The 27,824-nt window shown below is 42.7% G+C and overlaps 2 protein-coding genes and 1 long non-coding RNA gene across 4 annotated transcripts in view; 1 reads left to right on the top strand and 2 right to left on the bottom strand.

Annotated features, from left to right (window-relative positions):
• ASAH1 (N-acylsphingosine amidohydrolase 1) overlaps positions 1-203 on the bottom strand; it is a 35,860-nt gene extending 35,657 nt beyond the window's left edge. Inside the window, 2 exon segments of the mRNA XM_024562641.4 lie at positions 22-107; positions 110-203. Of these exon segments, the coding sequence (XP_024418409.3) occupies positions 22-107; positions 110-188 (165 nt within the window). The 5' untranslated portion in view covers positions 189-203.
• LOC123479954 (uncharacterized) lies at positions 100-17,883 on the top strand. The gene is made up of 4 exons (XR_006655788.3): positions 100-229; positions 3,817-4,073; positions 4,286-4,424; positions 11,796-17,883. It is a non-coding gene; the product is annotated as an uncharacterized lncRNA (long non-coding RNA).
• Positions 16,187-27,338, bottom strand: FRG1 (FSHD region gene 1). 2 transcript variants are annotated; one of them, XM_045197108.3, is made up of 9 exons: positions 27,080-27,336; positions 25,002-25,072; positions 22,385-22,510; positions 21,563-21,620; positions 20,247-20,361; positions 18,970-19,074; positions 18,604-18,695; positions 17,878-17,988; positions 16,187-16,294 (listed from the first exon to the last, which is right to left on the bottom strand). In XM_045197108.3, exons 1-9 carry the CDS (start codon positions 27,139-27,141, stop codon positions 16,258-16,260), a joined length of 777 nt encoding a protein of 258 aa, XP_045053043.1. In that variant the 5' UTR covers positions 27,142-27,336; the 3' UTR covers positions 16,187-16,257. The 2 variants fall into 2 exon arrangements, with proteins under 2 accessions (XP_045053043.1, XP_053772451.1); XM_053916476.2 differs by lacking the exon at positions 17,878-17,988 and having other exon boundaries at positions 27,080-27,338.
• Positions 27,339-27,824: the final 486 nt, after the last annotated feature.

Here is a 27,824-nt window from a genome sequence, read left to right as displayed (position 1 = left end):
CCTCAGCGCGAGCTCACCCACCGGCGGCACGTGCTGCGCCACAGCGCAGGTGACGGCCACCGTCAGAAAGAGGAAGGTTAGGCCGCTCCGGCCCAGCATGGTTCCAGCCGCTGAAGCTGCTCCCAGACGCCGGCGGAGGACGCGAGAAGCACCTCCTGGGCTCGGAGCAGGCCACGCCCCACCGCCATGTGATCTACCACATGACCGGACCACGCGAGGTGTCGAGCTGGTAGGGAGCAGAGGCGACGGGGGGGAAGGACAGGATGGGGCTTTTGGGTGTTGCAGAAAGGGCCACAGGATCTGGGAGGCTTTCGGCATGGAGCAGGGACCCCCAGGGTACTTGCCAGCGCTCGCGCTAGGACCACGCTCTTGGTGGGACACCCCTCCGCGCGGGCAGTGGTTGGGTCGAGCCGGAGCCCCGCCCCTACAGTTGTGGCTTCCCCGGGTCCTGCTCCGGGGATCTGCAGGCTGTCCTCGAAGCCTTGGGGGTGGGGGCCATTTCGGGTCCCCGCCGCAGGTGACACCAGGGAGGGAGGTTCGGTTTCTCTCTGGCCTGTGCCACCTGTGCAGCATCCCTAAATGGCCCAGGGTGAGGTATGCGCTCACTTCACTCGGTGTTAATTGCGCAGGAAACAGACCCAAGTCACAGAAGTCGTAAACGCTACCTAACACGCGACCCAGACCCATCTTTGCCTTTTGAGGAGGGCAAGCCCGAAGTGAGTGAGGTTATTCATCCTGACCCTGGGGTCACTGGACAGGCTCCGGGCCAAGGGGCGGGAGGGAGTACCCCACGGAGACCCCAGGCTGTGAGTTACTCATTTAGGCTTTCACAGCGGAGTGACAGGTCACCGAATTTTGGCTTCAGTTACTGAGAACCGCGAACTTCCTGATGCATTCCTCCATCCAGTGGCTGTGTGTTCTGGGCTGTGCTAAACCTGGGAGGAGGGTAGCCTGCACCTGAGAAGCAGGCGGACTTACAGGTGTATTTGCGTGGCATTCGTGCCTTCTGTGGACGCTAGCACCCTCCTAGGATGAGTTATAAGCCCAACAGGAAGGCCTCTCTGGGTTCCAGTTTCTGATTGAGTCTCTGACATTTCAGCTAGCATTTTTTGTTTCTGTAAAACTCAGAATACAGTTACTAACATCTTTATCTATTTATTTTTGTCCTGTGTGTGTGATTATGTGAAATTGCAATTTTACCCATTTGTGTTACTTCCTTAGAGAAACAATCCTTTTGTTGGAGATGTGGAAATGAGTATTTGATGTTTTGAGGGGTTTTTTTTTCCCCCTAGACATTTTTGGGGAGGGTGCTAGCTGAGTGTTTCTCTTTGAGGAGGAAGTTTGACTTTTGAAACATATCACATGATTAAAGTGGTTCCTGATTCAACAGTTAAGCAAGTAGATTGTAGAAATGTTCACTAACCCAAAAAATACTGTTGACCTACAATGTACCAAGCATTGTAGCATAAGCAGAGAGCAAAAAAAGACAAAGAATTCCTCTCTCATGTTGTTTTCGATCTGGACGAGACATGACCAAAGGCATCATACATAAGAAAACTTATGTTGGGTGTTGGAGGGTGATAAATATCAGACAGAAAAAGAGTAAGGAGATCAAGAGTGGGGTGAGTTGCAACGTTGAATAAGGTGGATGGCACTGGCGTTATCGACAAAGTGACGTTTGAGCAGAGAGTGGAAGGAGGTGAGGAAGGTACTTTGTGGGTGCTTAGGGAAGAGTACTCCAGGCACACGAAGTAGCTGGTACGAAGATTCAAATGTGAGAATGAGCCTGGCGTGTTCTGCAGGAAGTCAGTGTGGGTGCAGCAGAAGGAAGAAGGGGACAGAAGTAGGTAAGGATGAGAGATAAGTGGGGTAGGGCAGATTATATCTTCCACTAGGAGTCATTGTAAAGCCTCTGGCTTTATTCTAGGCCAGTGTGCAATGTGTAAATGGGTCGGATTACCTTGGACCTAGAGCACTCCCATCTTTTTGTGTATAAATGGCTATTTGGATCGAAGATCATTCACCATAAATACTGCTGAGGGGACTTTGAACATGCCACCAAATGTATTTTTCTCTATGAGAGGATATTAATTGGTGGCTAGGTGGTGTGGCAAAATCAGATTCTTTAGGCAGAAAACATATTAATTATCATGGTATTCTTAGACACAACTTTCTTATAATTTTGCATTTAACTTTCAAAGACCTTTTCTATGCTATCGATTCCAATTTCAGAGAAATTAAGAATTTAATCTACTTCCCTAAAATTATACCATTTTATGCATGTTTTTTTCTCACATGTACATCCTTTTTTAAATTTTAACCTACTCCATTCTTCAATACCAGCAATGTACAGAGAGCCGAGGCAAAGCATGTGGCCATAGGAACCTTTGCCATGGTTTGAGGCATGCTAACATATTAATAGAAAATGGTATTTAAATGGACCATCATTCAATAGGCTGTCAGTGGGAAGGGTGGTTCAAATACCACCTTCATAACAAGCATCAGGTATAGGACTTGGATAACCTGTTGAGTAGGCAAGAGTCAGCATCAGTAATCAGATTGTTTATCAGAATAGCTGAAGTTCTTGGCAGCCTGTGGACCTTCTCCAGTCTCCTACCTAACATTCCGAGGTTCCTGATGTGGAACCTTGATTTAAAGCCATTGCAATCTAGTCACCGCGCCCTAAATGAACTCTGCCACACATACCACCACACTACCCAGAACAGGTACGGCTTGGTTTATAAAACTGAATATTCAAAAATGTGTACTATAAGGCCAAGAAATACGGAGCTGATATTTCAGTTCCAAAAACAAACATTTACCAGAGTCTTACCAATGAGCCGCTTTGTTTCAAGAACAAAGCTTATTTTATTTAAAATGTAATCTGAGTTTCAAAGCTTAGATTTTTGTCCATCTTTTCAGGAGAATGAAAGATACTAAAATGGAAAATGAGAGGTCATGCAAAACTGTTACGCAGTCCTTCCTCTCCAGTAGCTCTGTCACACTCAGAGAGAGTACTTGCTTTTGGCTTTACTTTTCTACAGAAAAAACACGTGGAGTCATTACCTTCAGCTCAAGGTACTCCATTGTACACCTACGAATTCAGTGCTTGCGTTAAACCTCATTGTCCTCCCCATAGAATGTCAAAATAAAACAGTTATCTTAACTGCCCTTCTCTTTTAACTTATCTTTCTGTTTCTGTGTGAAATATTTTTGAACACCTCAGACGTGTTAGAGCTTGAAGAGCCTTTTGTCCTTTTTCCACTTTCTTTGATAAGACATGTGGTTCTGACCTGATTGGTCAATTCAGCTCACATCCAATAATCTCTACGAGTCGTTGCTGTGTGGACTTTATATTCTTGCATACTTTCATTTTCACATGAACCATGACAGTTACCTATTTAATGCTCCAACCAGTTGTTTCTCCCAAGTTGGCGATGTATTCATACGCTCTCGCAATCAGTCCTGAGTACTTACTCCAGGTACTGGGTAAAGCAGGGCCCACCTGGCCATCAGTCTCATGGTAGAGGCACATGAAGATCGAGGGAGAATGTGAATCAAACAAATATCTGGACGACTTTCAATACATTTAGCCTACTGTTGCATGCTCTAACCTCTGGTTTAAGATAGTGGGTGTTTTGCCAACCTCAGCTCCTCTCCATTACGAAGCAGCCACATGATTAGGACGAGCCATATCCTATCCTTAGTCTTATCTCCGGAGGTGGGCCCTGGTTGGCCTGACCTTTAGGTTGCCCTGTCCCTCTTGGCCCAGTTCTGGACTTCAGCCTTAGGCATTTGGACTCTTGAATCCAACAGGCCATGGTTTGAAGATCCGGGCTTTTGTCTGATGGCTGAGGCTCTTCTGACAGGAAAGAGTGAGCTGGTCATCCTCGTCGCTGCTGGCGTTCATGCTGTGAACCTGAAGGGAAGGGAGCTGCCATGCTGTGGACAGCACAGAGGAAAGAAACTGGGTCATTAGGACATCGCTAAGCTGCTAGATCAACCAATCATGGAGCCTGTCCAACAACTGGACTCTGCGTTAATGTGAGCCACTAACTCCTCTTCTTTATTATGTAAGTAAGGTCAAGTTCATTTGCTTGCAAGTTGAATTATTGTATCTGAGAGTATGCTAATAGATTTGTACACCAAAATAGGTATTCCTACCTTCGCAAGAGCAGAGGAGGATTTATTGTGAAGCTGTAACACAAGCGTTAGGACCTTCCTTGCTCAGGCTCTTCCAAGCCTTCTACCTAATTTTACACTTGCAATTTTTTTTTTTTTAAAGAGGACCATCCAAATTATATAAGCTTCAGGCCTCACAAAACCTGGATCTACCACCAGATGTTTTGAGGAGGAAACTTCTACCTTTCTCTTGAATCCCCTCAATTCCTGTCTCCTTAAGGGAGGAGTGACTTACTTAATTGGTAAGTAGCTGGAAGGGTCACGTGTGGGGCCTGGCCCCTCTGACTCTGTCATTCAGACCAACCTGCCCACAGTGACCAGCTCACTGCAGCAAGCAAGCCCTGGACAACAAGAGCAGTGGGGGAAGCATTTGCAGCCTTTGGCCCCAACTCCCAAAATTGGCACACCTTCAACAAACTTTTAAAACACTCTGTTAACAGGCTGCAAAGACTGAAGGAAGCATCTCAGAAGGCCAGTGGGGGTGGGTGGGGGGGGGGGGGAGGCGTGGTTGTGGAGAGAAGGTGTCAAAGACTGGAGCCTTCTGGGAGGACTTGAGTCTGCTGCCCCCCAGCCCGGCCTCACCCGGTCCTCAGTTTACCCCCCTTCCTGTTAGAAACTAGCTGTGCTCTTGGACACCGGTTTGCATCTGCCAAGCGACTGAGTGTCTAAATTCATTCCGGAGGAGGAAGAGCTGGGTTCCCACCTCGGCCTCAGTTTCAGGTTGATCAGCAGCCATAAAGCTGTGATTGATCCCCGTCAGATGCCTGTGTATACTTCTCAATGGTTTCCCCACTCGGAATGGTAGGGACAAGAATTTCCACCCTGAAATGACAACAGAAGCCAACGATAACAATTATAGTGATAATATATGTGGGACAAGTGCTACATGACCAACTAAAAGTACCAAGCAGATATCCATGCTGTGGAAGATATGCATGCGAGAAAAATACGGATTTCTGGTCTCAGGGAGTTCACAAGGGAACCAGTGCTAATAATAAAAGCTTTTGAAGCTGACCCCAATTCAGACATATTTTCTGTGCTCAGTCGTGTTGGGTTGCACCATATGAAGTGCCATTTTTGTAGGTTAAAAGGTAGTTGAATATCAACACTTTCATATGGCCAACCTAATGCCACCAACATCCAAAACATTCACAGCAACTTGACTTGACTTGGAAGCTGCTGCCATCCCACATTGTAGACACCCGTAGGCCACACCCACAGGCCTTGGGTGGCTCCTGCTGCCCCTCTCCCCTGGGCGATTTCCTCACACCTGTCTCGCGGTCACTCTTCCCAGTATGATCCCTGTCCGCGTTCTGGATGATCAAACTCTCCACGAAGACAGTCCTTCCAATATTCTGGTTTCTTGGTTTCTTGGCCTCTGTTTTATCTCAACTACCTGTTTCACGTAGCATCCGAGATATTGGAGCACTTACTTCATTTTCTTTGGAATGCCGCTCTCTGTTGGTTCTTCTCTGCCTCCCTGGCTACCTCTCAAATGTCCTCTGTTGGTTTCCCCTCAGCACGGGGGGCCCCAGGGCTCAGTCTTCAGACGTCTTTTTTCTTTATCTGTGCTCACCCTTTATGTGATCTCATCCAATCTGGAGACTTTAATGCCTTCTTTAAATTGATAGCTCTCGCATTTATGTCACTAGCTTAGACCTGTTCCCTGAACTCAGACGCTTATATCAGGCTATCTTCTCACATCATCTACTTTGGATATCTAGTAGGCGTTTACTAGACTCATCATGTGTAAAATGGACTCTTTTCTCTGTCTCCGTCCACACGGACCCTTCTCAATCTTCCCTGTCTCGGTAAATGGCAGTTCCACTTTCCGGTTTGCTTAGGCCAAAGATCTTACAGTTACTTTTGGCTTTTCTTTCTTACCACACATCCAGCAAATCCTATTGGCTCTACCTTCAAAATATATTATATGCAGAATCCCACCGATTCACACCACTTGTGCCTCTGCCTTGGTCCAGGTTCTTCTCCTCTGGGTAGTTGCCATAAACTTGTAATGAGTTTCCCTGCCTTCCCCCCTCACCTATGTGCTGTCCACATAAGTCAGATCCTGCCATTCCTCTCCTCAGAATCCTCCAGTGAGTGAAAGCCAATGGCCTGACAGTGGCCTGCAAGGCCACTTAGGATCTGGCCGGTCTCCTGCTACTTCTCTGACCTCACACCCTACCCACTTCCCTATTTCTCATGATGAGGAACTTTGTACGTATTGCTCCCACTCTCTAGAATGTTCTTTCCCAGATATACCCATGTGGAGTACACAAATGCTCAAATGCCCCTCATTATGGAGAGGCCTTCCTACAGCACCGTGTGTAGTCTAAGACCCCCCAGGTTCTCCTCACTCCCATCTCCTCACTTGATTTCACTCCGGACGCCATCACCGTCATGCATTAGGCATATGCACTTTTTTATTCAATTAGTGTCTGTCTGCTTCTGACCAGATGTAAGCTCCAGGGGCTGGGGGTTTTGTTTTGTTCGCTGCCTATCCTCAGCACCTAGGACAGTGTTGGGCACATCACAGCGCTCAATAACAAATATTTACTGAGTAACTCAAATAACTAGAGGAACTGCATTAACATCGTATACCAAATGGTGCTTAAAATAACATGAGGTATCACCACATTACAAATGGATTGTTTTCCAAAAGTTCTTAAGTCAGGTGTTTGGAAATCATCATGCATTTTCCACATGAATATGAAGTAAGTGCTGTTATTACCCCATGTCATGGTTGAGAAATCTGAGGCTTAGGTTAAGTAACTATGCTTAGATTTCTGATTCCAAGGCACAGACACCTTACACTAAATTCCCAGACCAGGTCACAAAACCTCTGTAAGTCATACAGTTTTGGGTTAAAGCATGTTATAAAAAGGAAAGACTGCAGTGAAAGACACCCATCTTATACACAATCAGCTATATTTAGAGTCTAGATGGACTTTCTAGCTTTTTAGATTGCTCACTCAGTTCCACCTGTTTTGTGATGGGTCTTTGCGCTTTCATCAGCCTATCTGCTTTCTTCCCACCCATCAGTCTCCCCATTCTCTTGCTATCCTCCCCTGTCCAGCTTAGGTTCCATGGTCCATCATTTCAACCACTTGCTGGCCAAATATATTAGATGTTCTTGCTGTTTGTCCTTTCACTGTGCATTCTGTAAAATCCCAGCCCTGGTTGAATACAACCTGGGCTCCTGAGTTCTGCTTTGCAGATTAGGTATCATTAGAAATCAAAACAAACATTCACACCCCTCCGCATAGTACATAGCAAATCCATGAATCTCATGCACTTTATCTCTCCCCTAACAACTCTTCCCAGAACTTTAATCATCTGCTTGCTCTTCCGTTACTCTCAGATTAACTTAATCTTCTTCATGGAGAAAACATAAACTTTAGAGGGGGAACTACCTCACCTCTATATGACCAACTATACCTAGGGGGACTATACCTATCTCCATTCTTCGTACCCCTCTCCTGCCGCGATGGGGAGGTTGTCTCTCCTATTTAAGTCCAGATTCTCCACGGGCCATCTGGGTTCTCGCTTCTACTTCCTTTTCAGGAATACCATGCCATGAATTATGGCTCCTCTCTCTTGCATGTCAACCTTTTCTTCTTGACTGGCCCTTGACATTAGCATTTAAACAGACTCAAGTCTTTTTGTGTTGAGGAGGATATTCCCCCTTGGCTCCTGTTGCTAACACCACTCACCAGTCCTCAGAAGAGTATTACACTGGAGATTCCCCAAAACAAGTCCACGGACTGGAATCAGGTCATCAGGAGACGGTGATGCCTGTGTGGTGAACTAAGAAACAGATAATCTGATCTTGTCCATATCTACCTATCTAGCAAGTTCAAGATATACATATGTCAGATTAAGGTTACCAATTGTCTTCTCCTGAGGACTGCCTTTTATTTGGATGTTATATCCTTCAAGCTTTTTTCTTTTGAAATTTAATACTCTTTTATAAAATTATGGCAGTAGTTGGTTGGGGTTTTTTTAAGATTTTATTTATTTATTTTTAGAGAGAAGGGAAGGGGAGAGAGAGAGAAACATTGATGCACGAGAGATACATCGACCTGTTGCCAGTCGCAAGCCCCAGCCCACAACCCAGGCAGGCATGTGCCCTGACTGGGAATTGAGCCGGCACTCAACCCACTGAGCCACACCAGCCAGGGCTACTTGGTAGTTTTTAAAAAATATTTCCACTTGGCAAAACGAAAACTTGTTCATCTTGTCTAAATAATAAAAAATCTTTTGCATTTCTTAATGTTCCTTCAAATTAAAGAGTGTGCAACCAAGGTCACTGTATCGCTTTCCTTACTTCTCACTTACTCACCAACACTTCCTAATCTGGATATCAAGTCAATCACTCCCCTATTGAGGTACCCAGTGAGCTCTGTAACGCCAATTTCATTTCACTGCATCTTCAGTATGTTAGAAAGAATCGACCCCCCTTTTCTTTAAAAAGCTCCTCCTTTATGGCTTCCAGCATACTACATTCTACTGGTTTTCGGAATCCTTGCTTTCGTTCCTTTTCCCAGTCTCTTTTCAGCTCCTCTGTACTAAGCTGCACGAGTATTGGAATCCCCAAATCGCTGTCATATCTGTGCATCCTACTCTGTTCTGCAGGCCAAGGTGATCTCGTTCTTGTGGCTTCCATGTCCCCTTCTGAGTCCGACAGCTCCACGTGGCTGCTCTTCAGCACCTCCTGACAAGTGACACTGAGCTCATCGGCCTTTCTTCCTCCCTCTGAGCCTGCTCTTCCTCCGCCTCAGTAAGTGGCTTTGCCACCCATGCTAATGCTCACGCAAGAAATTTAGGAATTGCTCGTGACTCTCCTCTTTCCTTGCCTCTTACATTTAACGTTAATTATGAAGACAGTTAGTTATGTTCAAGGCAATTCTGAAATCTGCCATCCTCCCTCCACGTCACTGCCAAAGCCCAGATTCAGGTTCCCATAATATCTTCCTTTTACCACTGCAGTCTCTTCCTAAGTGTACTCACAGTTCTCTCTCTTGCCCTTATCCCAAATATTCTCTCAACTACAGTCAGAAGGGTCTTTTAGAAATGCAAACTTAATACTGTCACTTCCTTGCTTAATACCTTACGGTGATTTTCCATTCCGCCTATAGCCAAGTCCAGGGCGCATCATGGCTCAGGAGCTCTGCTTCTGCTCAGGAGCTGGACCACCTCCCATTCCCTCTGGCTTTTTTTTTTTTTTTTTTTTTTTTTTTTTTGCTTATTACTGTCCCTCAGTTATTCCCTTTCAGCCAAAGCAATTTTTCCAAAAACCATGCTCTTTCTTGCCTCAGGGTTCCTGCTTGCTGGGTTCCGGTGCGTGGAATATTCTTTCCCAGTCATGCCTTCGTGCGTGTGCATCCTACTCATCTCTCACAATTCAGCTTAATTTATGTCCTCCTCAGGGGAGCCTTCCCTGACCTGCATCTCTCCAAAGTTTAGTCACCCTGTAAATCAGTTCTCAGAGAGCCTGTATTTTCCTTGTCAGTACTTTGCACAGTTCTATTATTTGATTATTTATTATTTGTTTAGTCTGCCTTTCTTAATCTATCTTAATAAATAATCTAATAATCTATCTTAGTAAACTATCAAGACAGGAATCACGCCTATGTTGTTTATTACTATATTTTAATATCTGGCTATATATTAATATCTAGGTAACATTTAACTAGTTAATTCCTACTTTTGCTACCTCTCTAATATTTTGATATGTAGGTTTTTTTGTGAAAATTTGGATTATTTTGTCATTTTAATTTGATTTCTTCTTTGACCTATGAGTTTTAAAACATATTTAAAAAATTTCCAAATGTGTAGAGTTTTAAATTTATCTTTTAAAAACACCCCATGTATGCTTGAACTCTCTGTCTCCCTTAGCTCTGTGTTAATTTCCGTAATATAAATTCCAAGAGGGGGTAGTTTTTGCATTTTTGATGGTTTTCTCTATATTGTATGTAGGTGTTTTATATGGTCAATATATCAGAGAATGGTAAAGAAATAAGTATTCCTTCATAAACTCCAAAAGCAGCAACTCCCTGGAGATAAGAAACATCACTCTCAAATATAAGTTAATTTTGTAAGTTATTTTGTTGATTTCTCAATAATTCATTGAATTTTGTAGAATCTATGGTCTTTATTGCTCCTTTTTTATTTTTGGAGGCTAATTGTATGGCTAAGCATGGAGTCAATTCTTGTATATGTTCCCTGTGCCTGAAAAAAAATATGAATCTTCCTATGTGAAATGTTCTTTACATATTCTTTAGGTCAGAGGTCCCCGCCTCCAGGCCATGGACTCTACTGGTCCAGGCCTGTTGGGAACTGGGCCACACAGCAGGAGGGGAACTTGAATGAAAGCAAAGCACTTTAATCACCCCCAAACCATCTCCCGCACTGGGTAAAGGGTGCAAGAGATGGGGATTTCCAATCTAGGAAGAACTGCAGCAAAAGCAAAACATAGAACCCAGCTGCTCTGCAGTTAATTTACAGTATAGTAAAAACTTAGCGGAACAGGGGCGACAGACTTTTTAAGGCGGCTAAATGTGAGGTCACAAGAGTGTGGAAGCTGAGGCCAATGAAACGGAGGATGGAGGCTCGGTGAGAGGACCACTGTGACCCCGGTCCCAGGGGGCTTGAGGACGCTGAGGAAGAGCAGTGCAGAACCGCAGTGGTAATGGGTGGGGATGATAGGAGCTTCGAGGCCTGAGTGAGTGAGTGATGAGGAGTTTCAGTCTGGGACTTGGGGCCATGGTACATGGTCCTCCAACTCTGGCCACACTAGGGGGAGAGCTGAACTCAGCTTGGAAAAAATCAAAAGGGGCATTTTCATGGGAGAGTCAAGAGGAGATGTGTTCATTGGAAATTTTCATTGACCCTTCTGCTAAATGCTTAAGTCTTCGCCCATTTTTCTGCACGTGAAGGAGCACACAGGCATGGGAAGAGGTTATGGCAGCAAGAGGAACATGGGTAAAGAAAACTTGGTTGGTAATCGCAGGTGCAGAGGTCAAGAGGCAGTGATGGGGTATAATGAAGGCCTTCTCGAGAGGATTTCAGGACTAAAAATGAGGAACAAGGAAACATGCAAGAGACTCTGATTCCGTAGGCAACTGGGGAAATTATTTTCCTAAACAGGATTGGGAAGGGATACGTTTAAACAGTTCCTGCTGCTGTGCTTTCACAGTGGGCTGAACTGGGAGTTGTGGGCTGAGGAACTGCGGAATGGCCTCGGCTGGTCTGAGGTGCACGGGTCATTTCCCACACACGTCACCGCACTGCTGACACATACAGGTGGCGTCATACTGAATGAGTGCCGGTGCTTGGCTAAACTAGTGTCTTAACTTTGAGTTCTCCTGAATCTAAGCATATGCCTTGGGGGAATATATTTAGGAGCAGGATAAGAAAATAGGGAATAATACTCAGTGATACACACATAAGGAAGAGATAAAGAAAAAGAAGAGAGAAGACATTAGAAGCTTAAAGCATCGCCTATTTTTTTCCTTCCACGTGATTGCAGCTCTACATTTTCCATGTATAAGGTTAGAAGTTATGACTTGACTCCTTACTGTAGTCTTACTTACGTTTCCACCTTTCTAAAGGGATGAAGAGATGTGTTTTGTGTCCTTTGTCCTCGTCCTTACAATTCCACTTACATGCAAGGACCAGGATCGGGAAACTGCCTGATGGAAAAGTCAACCCTGAGGCGCGGCGCTGCACCCCTGGCCGTGTCCGGCAGCACTCAGCACGGGGCTGCAGAACCTCACTGGGTTTGTCCAGCGCTGCAAGAAACACGCCTGCAGGTTTGAACGGGCAAGTCCTCGCTGTACACTCTGGAAAGAAACTGTTCTTTAAGAAACACGAAGGCAGCGTTGAAACACCAGGCTAAGTGGAAGGAGCGCATCTGGTTTCTCCATCATAGAAAGTAAGCCTCACTAATATATATGACAAGTGTCCCAGCGCCATAAAATTAAACAGAAATACACCGAGTCGTGCCAGAGATGTTCCTGGGGAATAGTGCACAAGAAATGTCAAAAAGCAAAACCTGCCTTAACACCACCAAGTTCCCTTAACAAAATAGGCACTTTAAAGAAATCGTAAACTAATGGAGAGAAAAGGGGAAATAAAGGTGCAGAATTGTTCTTTTAAATTTGTTTCTAATCTTTTCATTAAATTACATGGGTTTCAATATGTATAAGCCAGGAAAAAATTTAATGGACTTTACTTGCATTAAAGCCCCTTGGGCTAATCTTATTGATTAGGGCAATAACAAACGAGAATAATTTCATGAAAACAGTCATTTGTGATTTCCCATCCCAGTTAAGAAAACCATCATGTCATAACAATTTGGCTAACACAATATAGTAATAAGTTAGCATGTTTTGATACGTTCTTTTGTGTCAAGAGTTTAGAAAGCTGAGTAAATATAGTTTCTGCAGCAGTGAGTTGAAGCCATGGGCCGGTTAGTGTCAACACTGGGGTGGGCCCTGGAACTCCAGTGTTTGGGTGTGTGCTGGGTTACCTGGTTTGATGAGGCCATTTTAGGAATTCAGGGCTACTTTAAGATGTATGAATGTATTTGTATTTTTTAACGGCTTCTTTGTTGTTGTTGTTATTGTTTGTGGGTGTGTGTAGGATGTTAGAGTTCTGACCTGTACAGAGAACCAGGCAGGTCCTTCATGTCAGAGTCTCAGCTGGTCGTGCTGCAGCAGCTCGTCCTGCACTACCCCTCTGGCTCACGCACACTTCAACTTGGGGCAAAATACTAAAAAATTACCTAAAGCTAATGGAGAGTGACCAAAAGCATGCAGAAACTTGAGGGGCGTTAACTCTGGTAAGAAGGAACCATATTAACTCATTTCCAGTCTGGATGGGCCCTGGGCAGTGCCCCTGGGAGTGATGAAAACTCACAGGGCACCCTCAAGTGGTGCTAGCGGAGGACGCAGAGGACAGAGTCCCGAGTAGAGGACAGCGTCCAGAGTGACCGAGGAGCCTGGAACGTGAGGCGAAGTCCTGAGTAGGAGAGCACGGGAGGGCGGCCGTGCTGCCCGAACCTCCCGCTGATCTCTGACCCCACAGCCCTGGGGTGGACTTCAGGCGGCTCAGCCTGAACAGAAGGGACTGCACAGAGATCCCAGCTGTTGCCACTCGAGGGGAGACAGCATTTGGAGCTTGGGAGCAACCAAGTTCACTGCCTGTTACACAAACAAAAAATGTTTCAGAGGAACAAAATGGAATCCACAGTGTCTATGATGAGTGACCCACAATGTCCAGAATACACTCTAATTGCATCGGACATGTGATGAGACCCACTCAAAGGAAAAGGTGAGCAGTGGAGAACGCCCCCAGACCACCGAGATGTAGTTAGTGGACAAGGGTTTCCAAGGGAGCTGTTACAACTCTGCCCCCAAACAAGAACAAACCTGCCAAAACCCGCTTAGTGGACAGGAAGTTCCAGCAGAGAAGGTGACCCGCAGCAGCACGAGGATCGGGGGGATTCCAGAAGTGGAAAACAGTGTCTGAGATTACACAATCGTCAGAACAGCTGCACGGCAGTTTGGAGATGGTAAAATAGTAAGAACGTCAGTAAACAAATGTACAGGTAGAAAAACTGAAATTACCTAATTGGAAAAACGTTGGCAGTCAAAATTTGGTGTGGGTTTTTTTTGGTCAATGCTTTTATTGTATATAAGCTTTAAAAATATGAAATTGTAGTTGACATACAGTATTATATTAGTTTCAGGTGTACAACATAGTGATTCCGCACTTTTATGCATCACGAAATGGTCACCACAATGTGTAGGTATTACCTGTCACCGCAAGAAGTGATTCCCTATGCTGTGCACTGCACCCGACCTATTTATACCTGAAAGTGTCCTCTGGGTCCCCTTCACCTATTTCACTCGTTCCCCGCCCAGCAACCACCACTTTTTGTGTCTGGGAGTCTGCTTGTTTTTGTTTTTTGTAGATACCACAGATAAGTGAAATCAGGTGGTATTTGTCTTTCTCTTTATAACCTTCTAGATAAGGTGGCTAGACTGGTAAGTCAGGGAAATGCTTGGCCAGATTTCAACAGTGTTAAAGTTTCTCCCAATGTCCTCATTCGTGAGATGGGAAAATGGGGGCCACGTGACAGGGTCTAGCCGCCTTCACTCTTGACCTCTGCCCCACCCCAGCGTGGTACCCACGCTACCAATGGGGGTTTGCACAAAGTGCAATGATGGACACTGGGAAGGAGCTCCTCTCTGTCCCGTGACTTAAAATTCACGTGCTGTCCTCCTTCGCCAGCTAACATATGAACTCCATGTGGGTGGGTGGTGCATATATTGGACCTGAATTGTCCTGGTTGGCAGTAGTTCATTCTGTAATAGCTCTGCTATCTGGGATGGGGGCAGGAACGGGGGCATGTGGGTGAGCGTCGTGACGAGGAACCCAGGGATGCACTGTACTCAGAAATTCAGGAAGACATCGTGGGTTCCAGGGAAATTGGTCAGCAGCAGATGGTCTCAGGTACCAGGCTGGCGTTGGAGACAGGGCTTCAGTTTCTTGGGGGTAGTCTTTCTCAAAGTGTGATTCGGGCCACTTGCTGCAGAATCACTCGGAGTGCTTACTAAAATGCTACTTTTGGAGCCCACCCCCTAGACTGGCTAAGTCTATGGGTCTAGGAAATCTACAGGTATCCTAAGTGGTTCTTACATATAAATTTGAGCTACTATTTATTTTTAGGGTTTGGAGATGTGGCAGAAGGAAGGAACAGACTAAGTCCTGGGGCAGGTTCCATAACCTTGGCACTTCAGGCTGTCCTGTGCATTATAGGATGTTCGGCCACATCCCCAGTCTCTAACCCTCTAGTTGTTAGTAGCACATCCTCTCCTAGTTGTGACAACCCAAAGTATCTCCGGCCATTGTGACATGTGCCCTGGGAGGCAGAATACACCCTGGTTGAGAACCACTGCTGTGGATGATCAGAGTAGTAAGCAGATTTCCAATCTAAGGATCAGAAAGAGCTTTTGGACCTGGGGCACCAAGTTCCGGCTCTGTCCACAGCAAGGGCTGCTTTATCAGGTTCAAAGTGGCAGCTTAGCTACCCTGCTGGAGGGTCGTGCAACCCTGTAGTTGGTGACAGATAAAATCTGGCGGCTCAGGCCAGGTCTCAGTCCCAGCTGGGCACTGGAATCGGTGTGGGATCGTGAAACATGCAGATGCCTCAGACACCCTAAGTCCTTCCGAAGCAGAATCTCCAGTGAGGCCCAGGCACCCGACCCACAACCTGGACTCTGACACACTCACAGGGTTTGGTGGCAGCTGGAACACTGTGTGCAGAAACTCAGGAAGAGACAGGCTAGGAATGGAGTTGGTGCAGCACCGCACACCTCAGCAAAGCTTAGTGCCCAAACCTCCTGAGGTTCGAGAACAGCTCCCCTCCCATCCCACAGTGAGGATGAAAGCATTGCAAACATCCATTGCGGCTAAGTGGTCCTAAGTAGGGGACCTCCCCAGCTTTCCTTTCATCCTCTATTCTGCACCTACCTGCTCTTCTGGCAAGTTTCCCGTTCCCATTCCACTGCCTAACGCCAGGTTTCTCTCCGCCCTGCCCCCTGGTGCTGGTACCCATTTGGCCTGTGTGTGGTTGGGGCCATACTGAAGAGGCAGAATCGAAGCCTTGTTTACTGACTGGATTGGCACTTTCTAACTTCCTTTTAAAGGTACCGATGAGCACTTATTGTATCAAGTGATGTAAAGTAAGACCATGAAGCAGTAAGATAGATGCCACCAGCTTGACGAGAACGTCAGTTTCAGAGAGCAGCACCTCGTGCTTTACGACAGGAAACCCCGACAAGCACACACTCTGTGGCCCTTTGCGTGTGCACTCATTTCCACGTGGCACACTGCCGTGAACTAGAGTACGTCCGTGGAGAGGCTCAGTTAAACGCGGTTAACCTTGGTCAGAGGAGCTACTAGGTTAGCAATAATTCCACACTGATCCCAGAACTCTGTAAAAACACTTCCACTGGTTATTTTATTCAGAAAAAAAACAAAAGAAGGCAGAGACAAAAATCCTGGTCATTTGCAGTATCTATCAGCTTTCAGTTTTGCTCTCCTGTTTGAAAAGACAAATAATGAGAATTAATCTACATATAACATTCCATATATAGTAAGCTACTAAATATAAACTCATGTTTAGAAATTATGTTCTCAATTAGTTATTACTTATATCACAATATTTTAATTAAAATTTTACTTTTCAATTTTATGTTTCATACTAAATGGATTCTATTCTTATGAAAGTCTATTCCTAATCTTTAACAAATGTGCCTAAGGGCTTTTTCAATCCACAATACCAATTAAAAAAAAATTTTTTTTAAGATTTTATTTATTTTCAGAGAGAAGAGAAGGGGAAAGAAAAGGAGAGAAACATCAGTGTGCGGTTGCCTCTTGCGTGCCCTGTACTGGGGACCTGGCCCGCAACCCAGGCATGTGCCCTGACTGGTAACTGAACCAGCGACCCTTTGGTTCACATAATACCAATTTCAATTACCTCTGATTTTAAGCCTGCCCTGAACTTCTATATTAAACAATGTTGTAATTTCCTAAGTGATACAAATTATAGGACACAGACCTTATTCTATTTCTTCTGAATCCACAACCTGGTTTATTTTTATATCCTATTCTTGATTTCTAAGAACTACATACTAGATGCTAATTTTGAATAGCTGGAAAAAAATTCTTACATCATTTGCTGACTTCAGGCAATAACTTACCTAAGTAACAGGAAATACACTATCTTTATTAAGTGCTATAAAGAAATATCTTAAGATAATTTTGCAATGTAGGACTTGAATAAGTGGCAGAAAATTAGCAACTTCTCTTTTAATCTGGCCCTTCTTTGATTTTAGTTGTTAAGCTCAAAGTTAAACCTCACTCCTTATTTTTTAAGGTAGTAAGTTCAGGGAATTAACTAACTAAGTGATAAATATTAATAATGTGCTATGATAAATATCCTGCACACTTCTGAATTCAATTTAATAAAAGTGCTTCAATTTCACTTATTTAATTTTCTATTTAGTAATTTTTATTTTTTTAAAGATTTTATTTATTTTTAGAGAAAGGGGAAGGGAAGGAGAGAGAGAAACATCAATGTGTGGTTGCCTCTCTTGCGCACCCTGTCAGGGACCTGGCATGTGTCCTGACTGGGAATCAAACCCGCGGCCCTTTGGTTCTCAGACCTGCACTCAATCCACTGAGCTACACCAACCAGGACTCTATTTAGTAATTTTTAGAGTGGTCCATTTTGATCTCATTTTGAGGAACTTGTGCCACTCTAACAGAACTGAATTTTGAAATTAGTCAAATGCCTTCTTTCCCGCTTGCTTCTGACAGTTATAAAAAGATGTTGGTAAAGACACTTATGATGTAATTTCAGGGAAATCTGAATTTCTTATAACAAAATATGTAAGTATTTGGCATCTGGCTCTATGTAGGTAGTTTTTCGAGGGGATCTTTTCCCAGATTTGTGATGTCCTTTTTTGGTAGTATTACCATGTTTACAGTATTTGAGAACGACAGTAACAGCAGTTACTACTGTTTTGAGGTAGTTACAACTTCAAAAGGAACAGTAGTTTTACATACACCACTTCTATTGAGCACTTAATCACAGTTGGAAGTAAGTAAAAATATACCTACCTGTCTAGAAGTGTTTCATGCAAAAATCCATCTTTCCGGGCCTTTTTAAGAATTTTACTGTCTTCTTTACTTATTTTAAGTTTGTGGTCTTGGAAGCTCTGAAATTTCTTTCTGTTAAGAAAATATTTTTCTTGAAAAATATCTCAAACTGATTATACACGATTACTGATGAACTTACAAATATTTTAAAAGTTTTTAATTTTTTAAAAAAATTATTTAATTTTTATTGTTATTCAATTACAGTTGTGTGCCTTTTCTCCCCATTCCTCTACTCCACCCCAGTTTTTCATTTATTTCAAGAAACCTAACTGTATCTCTTTAGTGACACACAGCTTTTCCACCGCAGATGCTCACGGTGCCCACCACCGAGGGGGCAGGCATGAGCAGCTCTGCAGAGCCTCGCTGCCACCCCGGGATGCTGGCAAGAGGCGGCGTCCTGGCTCTGGGGCAGGACCTAGGACATGGCTGGCATTCTGTACTGACAAGTTATAGCCATTCTACTATTAACGAATGGGGAGGACAGACAAGCCAAGTGACTTCAGCTCTGAAAGCTAGCAGGACAATTAGGAAAACTGAAGGACTGAGAGAGAGAAGCACTCAGCTCAGGGCTCTGTCCTAGAGTTTACATTATGCTGCCTCCTCCTGTCCTTCGGGTATTTTATTTTAGGTGCCTTGAGAAGCACTTTACTGTCAAGTCTGTAGGTCTGAAAGGAAAAGAATACGTACACGTAATTGATTTCACACTGTTTAACATTTCCTTTGTCTTCTTCTGGAATATCATCTTTTTTCTTAGTTTCTCTTTCAGCACAGGATCTAATCTGGATTTTGGAGATGAGAACCCAGTAAGTTTTACATTTATTTTCCCCCTTTCCAACTTTACTTAGTACATAAGAACGTTCTAGGTGATTTCTTATGCAAAAGAAGAAACAGTAACTTAGCCGTTCGATTCAGAAAAAGACCCTGCCACCCTTCCTGGCGCACGGGCTGATGCTCGCACCAAGCTGCCCGGCCAGGGCCACGCTCCAACATTTTAGGGAGATCTGGTCACATCATATGGGACGTGTATTAATCTAAAGAAAATGTCATGATTACCTTTATCATTTCTTCTTCTCCTGCCGTTTTACTTTTTGCTTCTATATCGCCTGCTTCATTGCATCTGATAAAGCAGCTATTTGAGGCCAATAAAGCCATTTTCCCCTAAGTAGAATAACAAAAAATAATTATGAGAATACCTGAAAAAGAAATCTTAAGTCCTGAGACTAAATTTTCCTCCATGACTCTAAAAGTAATCAGGAAAAAGAATCTGGAGAAAACCTGGGGAAAAAAAAAATACAGAAAACTAAAATCACCAATAATCTAATTATTCAAAGATAACCAAAATAAATATTTTCAATATATTCTATTAGTAGGACTAAATTATAACTAGATGAAATAGAATTGTTTCTTTTGATCTAAAAGACCTATTGAGGATATAACTTAGTTGAGTTTGAAAAAAAATAGCCTTAAAGACAATAAAAATTATAATGCACAATAATTTACTCAAATAGTTGTGTTCTAAGTAAACTTTTCCTCCATAATTAGAAAAATAAAAGACTGTATCACAGAAAAGCTAGCCTTTGGTGACTTTCAATTTACTATTCGGAACTTTAAGAATCAATGTCTGAGAGGCTGTGTGTGTGGAAAGAAATATTCATATTCTTTTTAGTTGTTTAATGCTCCCTGGGTTATCTGATTCTGATAAACAAAGCTTTGAAGAGTAATTTTCTTGTGTAGCTAAACCTAGATTATAAACCTGATTAATTATATTTCCTTACATATATAAGTTTTAATCATAACTTGCATATTGTTGATTCTTTTGGAAAGCTGAATACCATACACATCAGGCAAAATATTCACAAGTATAATAATTACAAAACTGTATTAATAACCTTCTATCATATCAAGTTATCAAAGAGCTCGAGGTGCAGGGGCCGGGTTCCCTGTCACCCGGGAGACCCCTGGGGAGCGTGGCGACGGCTGTGTCGTCCGAGGGGGCCAAGGGGGCCTGAACTTGCTGCTGGTCTTTCAGCCCCTCTCTGCAATCACGCTGTACTCGTCACATCAGGGACATTTACGTCTCTCTTTAACTTAAATTTAAATTTTTAAAACTTAATGTCTTTCCCCAAATAAAGTGAAATGACTTCCCTAAAGTCCTGTATACTACTTTAATGGATATATAATGTTCAATTATAGATGTATTAAAATTTATTTTTTTCTGCTATTATAAATAGTGCTGTTGGTATCTTTCTGGACATAAAATCGCTGATTTATCCTTAGAAGAGATTCCTTACATCGACAAGAAGCCTTTTGCAAACAAAAACTGCACTTACATCTTGAAAGACTGGTTCCCATTGTTCTCTTGGTCCAATTGCATCTGACCGCCCAACGACGAGTCCATCCGAATTTATGCCAAGGTATTTTCCATAGCCAGATTTTAGGGCAATTCTTCGGATGAATGAAAAAGATAAATGTTTTAAACTGAGAGAAAGAAAGTAAATATGGAACATAACAATACTATGTATGTGTATGTACATAAAAATTCAACCACCCATAGTTCAACTATTCCAAAGCCACATGTGGTCAGTGGCTACCACACTGGAAGGTATAGTTCTATACATGCAATTCCCTGTTCTGCTGGTTACTGCAAGCGTTGTATCACATATTATGTGGCAAACATTTTCTAAATTCTTTATTCTTCAGATATATAAAGAAATTTTATATTCAAGAAGAATCAGAGTTTACTGATTCCTCTTTTGCTTTCATTCTTTAAAAGTCCTTCAGAGTACTTATTGGCCATTCGTAGAAAGTATAGAAATAATCATGTTAATATTGTTTTTTAAAGAAAAAAATATGATTTCTAAGTTTTTAGCTTACCAGTCCCCTGTGATGCCAGGGGACTGACTTTATACTCATTTATAGGTTAATGATATATAAAAGAAATCATTATCATCCTGACCTAGCTAGTAACTAGAATACTGAAATTTAATTTCTGTATCTACTACACAAAGCATCCCCTGGTACTTTTGCATGTGAGAATTAAAAAGGCCAGCTGGTAAAATGATTGCAAAAATAGTGAGCAAAAAGTCCTTTTGGTTTTGTGCCTCCGTAACACTCTTTGCTGGTTCCAGCCGTACTCCTTCCTCCCGCCCTCCGGCTCGCGCACCCGTGCGTTTGTGAGTCGCAGCTGCAGCAGCCAGACTGGTCCTGCGTCTGTTCCTCGCAGGGCCTCTCTAGTCTCTCTCTCATTTGCTCTGTGATATTATTATTAATTTTCTTTTTTTTCAGCATAGTATTATATATTGCTAGGCATCATAATTTTATCTGGGGCTTTATTTTTCGTTTAAAGAGAAATATTGACAATGTAATTTATTTATTTTTTTAAATATATTGATTGATTATGCTATTACAGTTGTCCCATTATTTCCCCCTCCTGAAAATGTAATTTAATAATACCTAAGCATCAACTGGATATATAAATAATGTTGTATTTTGTTAAATATCACAAAATATATTTTCCAAATACATTGTTTTGGTTTATAAATCAAAATTACTCTGTGGGTTTAAGTTAGCTATATACTGAAATTAAAAAAAAAATAAAACTAAATTAAAGAAAAAGGTTATTACTTACAGTTCAACCCAAGCTTACCTGGAATCAGACAATTTGACAGCCGTAAACTGCTCTGGGGGACTAGGGCCCTCATCAACTACAGGGGAAGGAACATTTTGAAATAAATCTGACATCTGTTATACATACACATGTAAAGATATTCTTCAGTTTTAAAAATGTAGTTTTCCTTTTCAAATTAAATGTAAGCATATTACATTCTATATAATTATAATGTAGTATTCATGTCATCAAGATCTATTTTACGTTCTTACAACTGTAGTGTTAGTTTTACATGCTTAATAGAGAGGTCAGCATGCTGCTTAGTCACTGCTGAGATATTTTCTCTGTGTGTTTTAAGACAGTACATGGACAAACCGCTTTATTTAAAGAACTAAATGCTTTCTTTAATTAATTCAAGCGATGGCCATTCAGACCAAAAGATAGTGTTTTACCATCTCAGTGTCTCCTCTGATGGGCTCAAAGGGGTTGGGGAGACTCGAAATTGTTTACAGTGCTCTGGGCTAGTTCGGCTAGAGGTCTGAAGGATGAAGGAATTCAAAACTTTGACTCAGCCAGGCTGCCTTTTTCCTTCCACATACAATTTCAATTATTGATGTTGTTTTTGCATGCCATAGGTATATTCTGGAGCTATAAAGAATGTTTTTAAATTCTTACACTAAAAACAGGGAGTTGCCAATAATTGGTAAATACCGAGGAAAGAAAAAAGCAGAAGAGTCAAATGCAACAGACTCATTCCTTTGGAATATATTACACTTGAGATGAGATACTGGCCTGTGTGAACAAATGCAGTAAAATGTACACTTTACGAAGCCTTTCTCTTTAATCACTTCTTGCACAAACCTTCCTTATGTGGGGCTCCCAGTGTAAAAAGTCCATTGTCAAGTGCGTGTATGTAGGTTCCTTTATCCATCTCAATTGCTATGGTTCCTGAAATTTCACCAAAGTTTGTTACTGTCCACCAGATTCCTAAAAAACGAAATCAATATATCAAGTTTATATTTTAGAGTTGACACAAGGTTCTTACTTGCTGCCATTGTCATTAGCTACTTTCTAAAACTTTTGCAGTTCTTAGAAATGACGGAGAGATCTGACATACCCTTGGCTCACTCTCTTCCAATGGTAACACCCTGCACAACTTTGCTACCGACGGCAAACATCAAAACTGGGACACTGACGGTGACGCAACCATTCATTTAGTAACGTCCCAGACGACGAGGTCAGTGTACCGAAAACAACTGTACATGCTAACAGCAAACAGTTTGAAAATACAGTTTTAAAATCCCATTTACAGTAGTGTAATATTATGAAATACCTAAGGATTTAGAAAAAGACGAGGAAGACTGCTACACTCAAAACTGCAAATTATTCAGTCAACGTGGTTCAGAGGTCAAGTCTCCCCAAATGATCTAGATTTAACACAGTTCCCCAGAAAATCCAATAGGCTTCACAACAGAAAGAGACAAGCTGATTATAAAATTTACATGTAAATGCAAAGGATCTAGAATAATCAAAATAATCTTGGAAAGGCAGCGTAAAGTTGGAAGAGTCACATCACCTGATTTCAGGACTTTGTTAAGTGACTGTACCCAAGACGAATGTGTCAGTAGAACAACAGACAAACTGATGGGACAGAGTCCAGCAATAGACTGATGCACACAAAATCAGCTGATTTTTGACAAAGATACCGAAGCAGTTTAACAGGGAAGCGAAGTCTGTTCAACAGAGATGTTAAAACAGCTGGATACAAATCTGGAGGAAAAAAAGAACCCTGACCCTTGCCTCACACCATACTCCAGATTAATTTGAGATGGGCCATGAATCTAAAGTAAAAACCCAAACTAGGAAGCCTGTGAAAGGAAATGCAGAAGAGTATCTTTGCGACCTTGGGATAAGCAAGGGTTTCTTAGACTGGAGAAGTAAGGTGGTAGCCATAATAGAAAAAAAGTTAATTGGGCTTTATAAAAATTACAAACTTACACCTATTAAAAAACAGTATTAATAAAATGAAAAGTCAAACCACAAACTGAGAGAAAAGACTAATAATAGAATTTTAATGCTTCTTGGTGGGAGGGTAAAATGGCATAACCACTGTAGGAAACTTGTGGCAGTACTGTATGTAGTTCCGCACTCACCTATCCTTTGACATAGCAAATCTACTCACAGATACATCTACCCAAGGTATTTACCCTAACTGCAGAATTGTTGATTTGCTACTTCCAAAAATTGGGAGATTTTTCTGGAATATTAGTTTTATAACATTTCATATAAAATGTAAAGGAGCCAAAATTTATGATGTTTCAAAATGCAACCTGCCACATTTTAAGAGAAATAACTGCTTTCGAGTGTAGGTACGGAAAAGATGGAGAGATTAACTGAAAAAACAGGCTGGTTAAGTATGTTTGGGCCGGTTTGTTTCTGGCGCCATTCATAAGCTGCCTTGCTGTTTAATTAAGATTTTCATTCATTTCACTGTACACAAAATCATTATATTTCTTCTAGGAATATACAAATCATTGGTTTAAAGTACGCACATTCTCAAAGAAAATAAAGCAAGTCTTCGAGTAAATTTTGTGCAGTGATGTTTTGTTATAACGATGAGAGGAAACAAAGATGGATTCCCAGCCGAGGCCACTGTCTGCGTGGGGTTCCGCCCACACCCTAAACACCTGCGAGTGAGGCGAACCGCGTGGCTCCACCGTTCCGGTCTCAGTGCGTGTGGGAGGGTATGTGAGAGTGCCCTGCGACCGGAGGGCATCCTGCCCAGGGCTGGGATCTGCTCTGTGTTCCGAGTTTGGGGACAGGCTCTGGACACCCACCACCCTGAACGGGAATAAGGGGGTTGGAAAATAAGGATCTCACTTGTTTATATTCATCTTTCTTAAGTGTATGGATAGCTCATATTTATCTCAGTGTTTAATATTAAAATTAGTTTGGGTCTTTATTTAGAAATTCAGTGATGTTTTTGTGACCAGAAATATGGTCTTGGAAATTAACTCTCATTTGTATCAATCAGCCTATGGTAAAACTCATTTAATTACACCATACATCATTTTGCTTACATTTCAGTTTCCAAGAACCTACTGACAACTGCGTTAAGTTAGGACTTACAGTAATTTATAAAATACATTTGGTTACATAATACTTATAGCAAGCCTTGAAACGTGTGTGTCAGGATCTGGGCTATTACATAGTCTAATGGTGTCTATTAAACAGAGCGCTGTCTCCTCCCTCCCGTGTTCGTTCTGATAGTGAAGAGAAGGCATCAGTCACATCTACGGGGCCAGAAAAGGAAACAAACCCGTGGCCACAAATAATACTCGAGCACTTTAGGACAAATATGAACAGGTCATGAATTCCTTCCACTTTCTTTTTATAAAGTATCTCTAAGTAGGAAAATATTTTTAGAGGGATCTCGACCAGTGTTGACTTTTCTCAAAATAAAGTGTAGAAAACTTGCCAACAATATCAAGTTGGGTTTCTTCATCATCCTCTCTTTTCCTCTTCTTCTCTTTGCTCTTTTTCTTCTTACTGCAGGAGATAATTTAGACAGATGAGTTTAGCTATATTGATTTACACTTTATATATCACAGGACAGAATCTCAGAAGAATCTTTTATGTTGATTTACACATTATTAATTTGCATTGACACGCCTCTTCTAACATTAAGACGTTGCTTCTGACCCTGTATATACTGTGTCATAGTTAAGGGCACAGACTCGGGAGCCAGCCTGCCTGATTTTAAATCCTAATTCTATCCCTTCTTAGCTCTGTGATTTTTGGCAAAAGAACTGACTCTTTGAGTCACTTTCCCCACCTATAAAGTAAGGATAATAATTTCACCCAACTCTTAAGGTTATTTAAGGATTAACAGTTAATATGTACTTTCATATGTCGCTGGTGAGAATGTAAAATGATGAAGCTGCTTTGGAAATTAGTTTGGGGTTCTTCAAAGAGTTAAACACAGAGTTTTATCACATGACCTAACAATTCTACTCCTATGTATATGTTGAACAGAAATGAAAACACATGTCCGCAGATAACTGTATAAGAATATTTATAGTGATATTACTCACGATAGCCAAAAAGTGGAAAAGCCCCAATGTCCATCCAATGCCGAATGCATAAGCAACATGTGTTACCTATGTTACGCTCCCGATTGAGCATTCTTCAGCTGCAGAAGGAGTGAGCACTGAGGCATGCTACAACGTGGACGGACCTTGAGAATGCTTTGCTAAGTGAAAGCCCGATGCAGAAGGCAGCATATTGTATGATTACATTTATGTGAACCACTCAGAACAGGCCAATGCGTGGAGACGGAAAGCAGATTAGTGGCTGACAGCGACAGAGGGGAGAAAGGGAGGAGTGAAGGAGACCAGGTGAGGGGTTTCCTTTTGAGGTGATGAAAATGTTTAGCAACTGCTGACAGGTAGTGGTGAACCTTACGAATATACTAGAAAGACCCACTGAATTGTGCTTCAAAAGGTTAAGTTTTATGGTAAGTAAATAATACTGCGTTAAGTAACCAAAAAATAAAAAAATACAACGCCCGGGGTGATTTTAAATAGTTAATATGCAGCGTTTACAACAGTTCTTAGCACATAGAAAGTGCTTTATGTGTGATAATTATGATCAGTAGTTACAATAATTATAAGACACATTTGTCTGCATTTTCATCATAAAGTACACTTTCAGAAGCTAACGCTCCTTCCCTCCAGTAAATTCAGAGTAAAAGTTTCACTTATTCAAGGGCGGTAGCTTCAGCTTCCTCCCTGTCACTTTCTTTCCATTTCCCGTAAAAGTACCCAAAACTCTGTTTATCAGAGACCAGAAGGAAATGCTAACATTTTTAAGAACAGTCAACCGAAGCAAATCAACCAGTTCAAAAAAAGGTGGAGATGTGAGTGGTCAGATACCTTTTCCTAAAAGTCCTTATCACCACTACAACCTCCTCTTGGCTTTCGAAGCTCTAAATTACTGCACATTTTATCTTATTTAATCCTCACAACAATCATTTTTTGTCTGCTTTCTTTTTATAACAATCACTGTAGAGTACAATAAATCCTTCTTAACGAGTAAAAGGAAGCTCAAAGATATTAACGAACTTGCCACAAATCACAAAATCACGTTAATTAGTGGGGTCCAGACTCGAGTCCACATCCCTGTCAAAAGCCATATCTGCATATTGCGCTGAAAATTCATCAAGGATTTTAAGGTGGAGGGAGACAATGGTAAAAATCAGTAATTCCTAATAAAGGAAGTTATGACCCACGTCCCCAGACTAAAGCGGAGGTTGCGGGGCGGAGGGGTGCCCAAACTTGAGGATGCGGGGCTATTGGTCCCGCTCTCCCTCCCTTTCGGGGCGCGTCCCCGCGATGGGTGTCCCCAGCGCCCCACCGGCCCGGGCCCGGCCCAAGGCCGCGAGCTGCAGTGACCGCTGACAGCGGTGGGAGCCTCCGAGAGACGCGCCTGGGGAGCGGGAGCGGGGTCGCCAGGAGAGAGAGGAAGGTCTCCGTGCAAACTTCCGTCCTTACTTACCTCTTGGTCTTGGTCCCCTTGAGCACGAGTTTGGTGGACTTTACAAAGGAGTACTCGGCCATGGTTCTGGTGAAAATTCTGTAAAAAGGTGGGAGCTGGTTCGGTATAAAATATCTCGACTGGAGCAGGAGCGGACCAGGGAGGCACAGCACCGACGCGCTGAAAGCGCCTGCACGCACTGGCGGCAGCGGTTGATCTCCGCCTAATCCCTAGTCTTTTTCACCCGAACCCGGAGGGCAGATAGAGTTCTACTTCCTGTTTACTGTCCCGGACTACGGCAGCCGCAGAGGGTCTGAAGAGATCACCGCTCGTTCACTCGGAGAACGCCTGAGTGTTGAGGGAACGCGCCCTCTGGTGGTCGTAGCGGTTCTAACAGGCGTGGTTGGCATCTCAGCCGCTGTTGGGAAAGCCTGCTAAGTAGGTCTCGGAGGACCTAGCAGATCCTCAACCACCCCTCCTGGTGCAGCCCCAGACGCTCATTACCTGGTCTTGGACGACTTTAACATCCATTTCCATTCCATAAACGTTTACTATAGTGTTTTAACTAGGGATACAAGAGTGATGTACTACAGGAAACAATTAGGGAACAAAATAAAAGATAATTGTCAAAATTTGGGCCGCAGATTCCACAAATTCTGCAGGAATTTAGGTGGAGGTGAGGTGGGAGGTTGGCCTTGAAAACTATCTTAATCAGAGAAGTCTGTCAGTGCAGGGTGGGTCTCGAGAGAGGCTCCCAGCAGCCCCA

Source organism: Desmodus rotundus, chromosome 13 (genome assembly GCF_022682495.2).
Source record: "Desmodus rotundus isolate HL8 chromosome 13, HLdesRot8A.1, whole genome shotgun sequence".
Taxonomy (NCBI): domain Eukaryota; kingdom Metazoa; phylum Chordata; class Mammalia; order Chiroptera; family Phyllostomidae; genus Desmodus; species Desmodus rotundus.
This window is presented reverse-complemented; position numbering and strand designations above follow the sequence as displayed.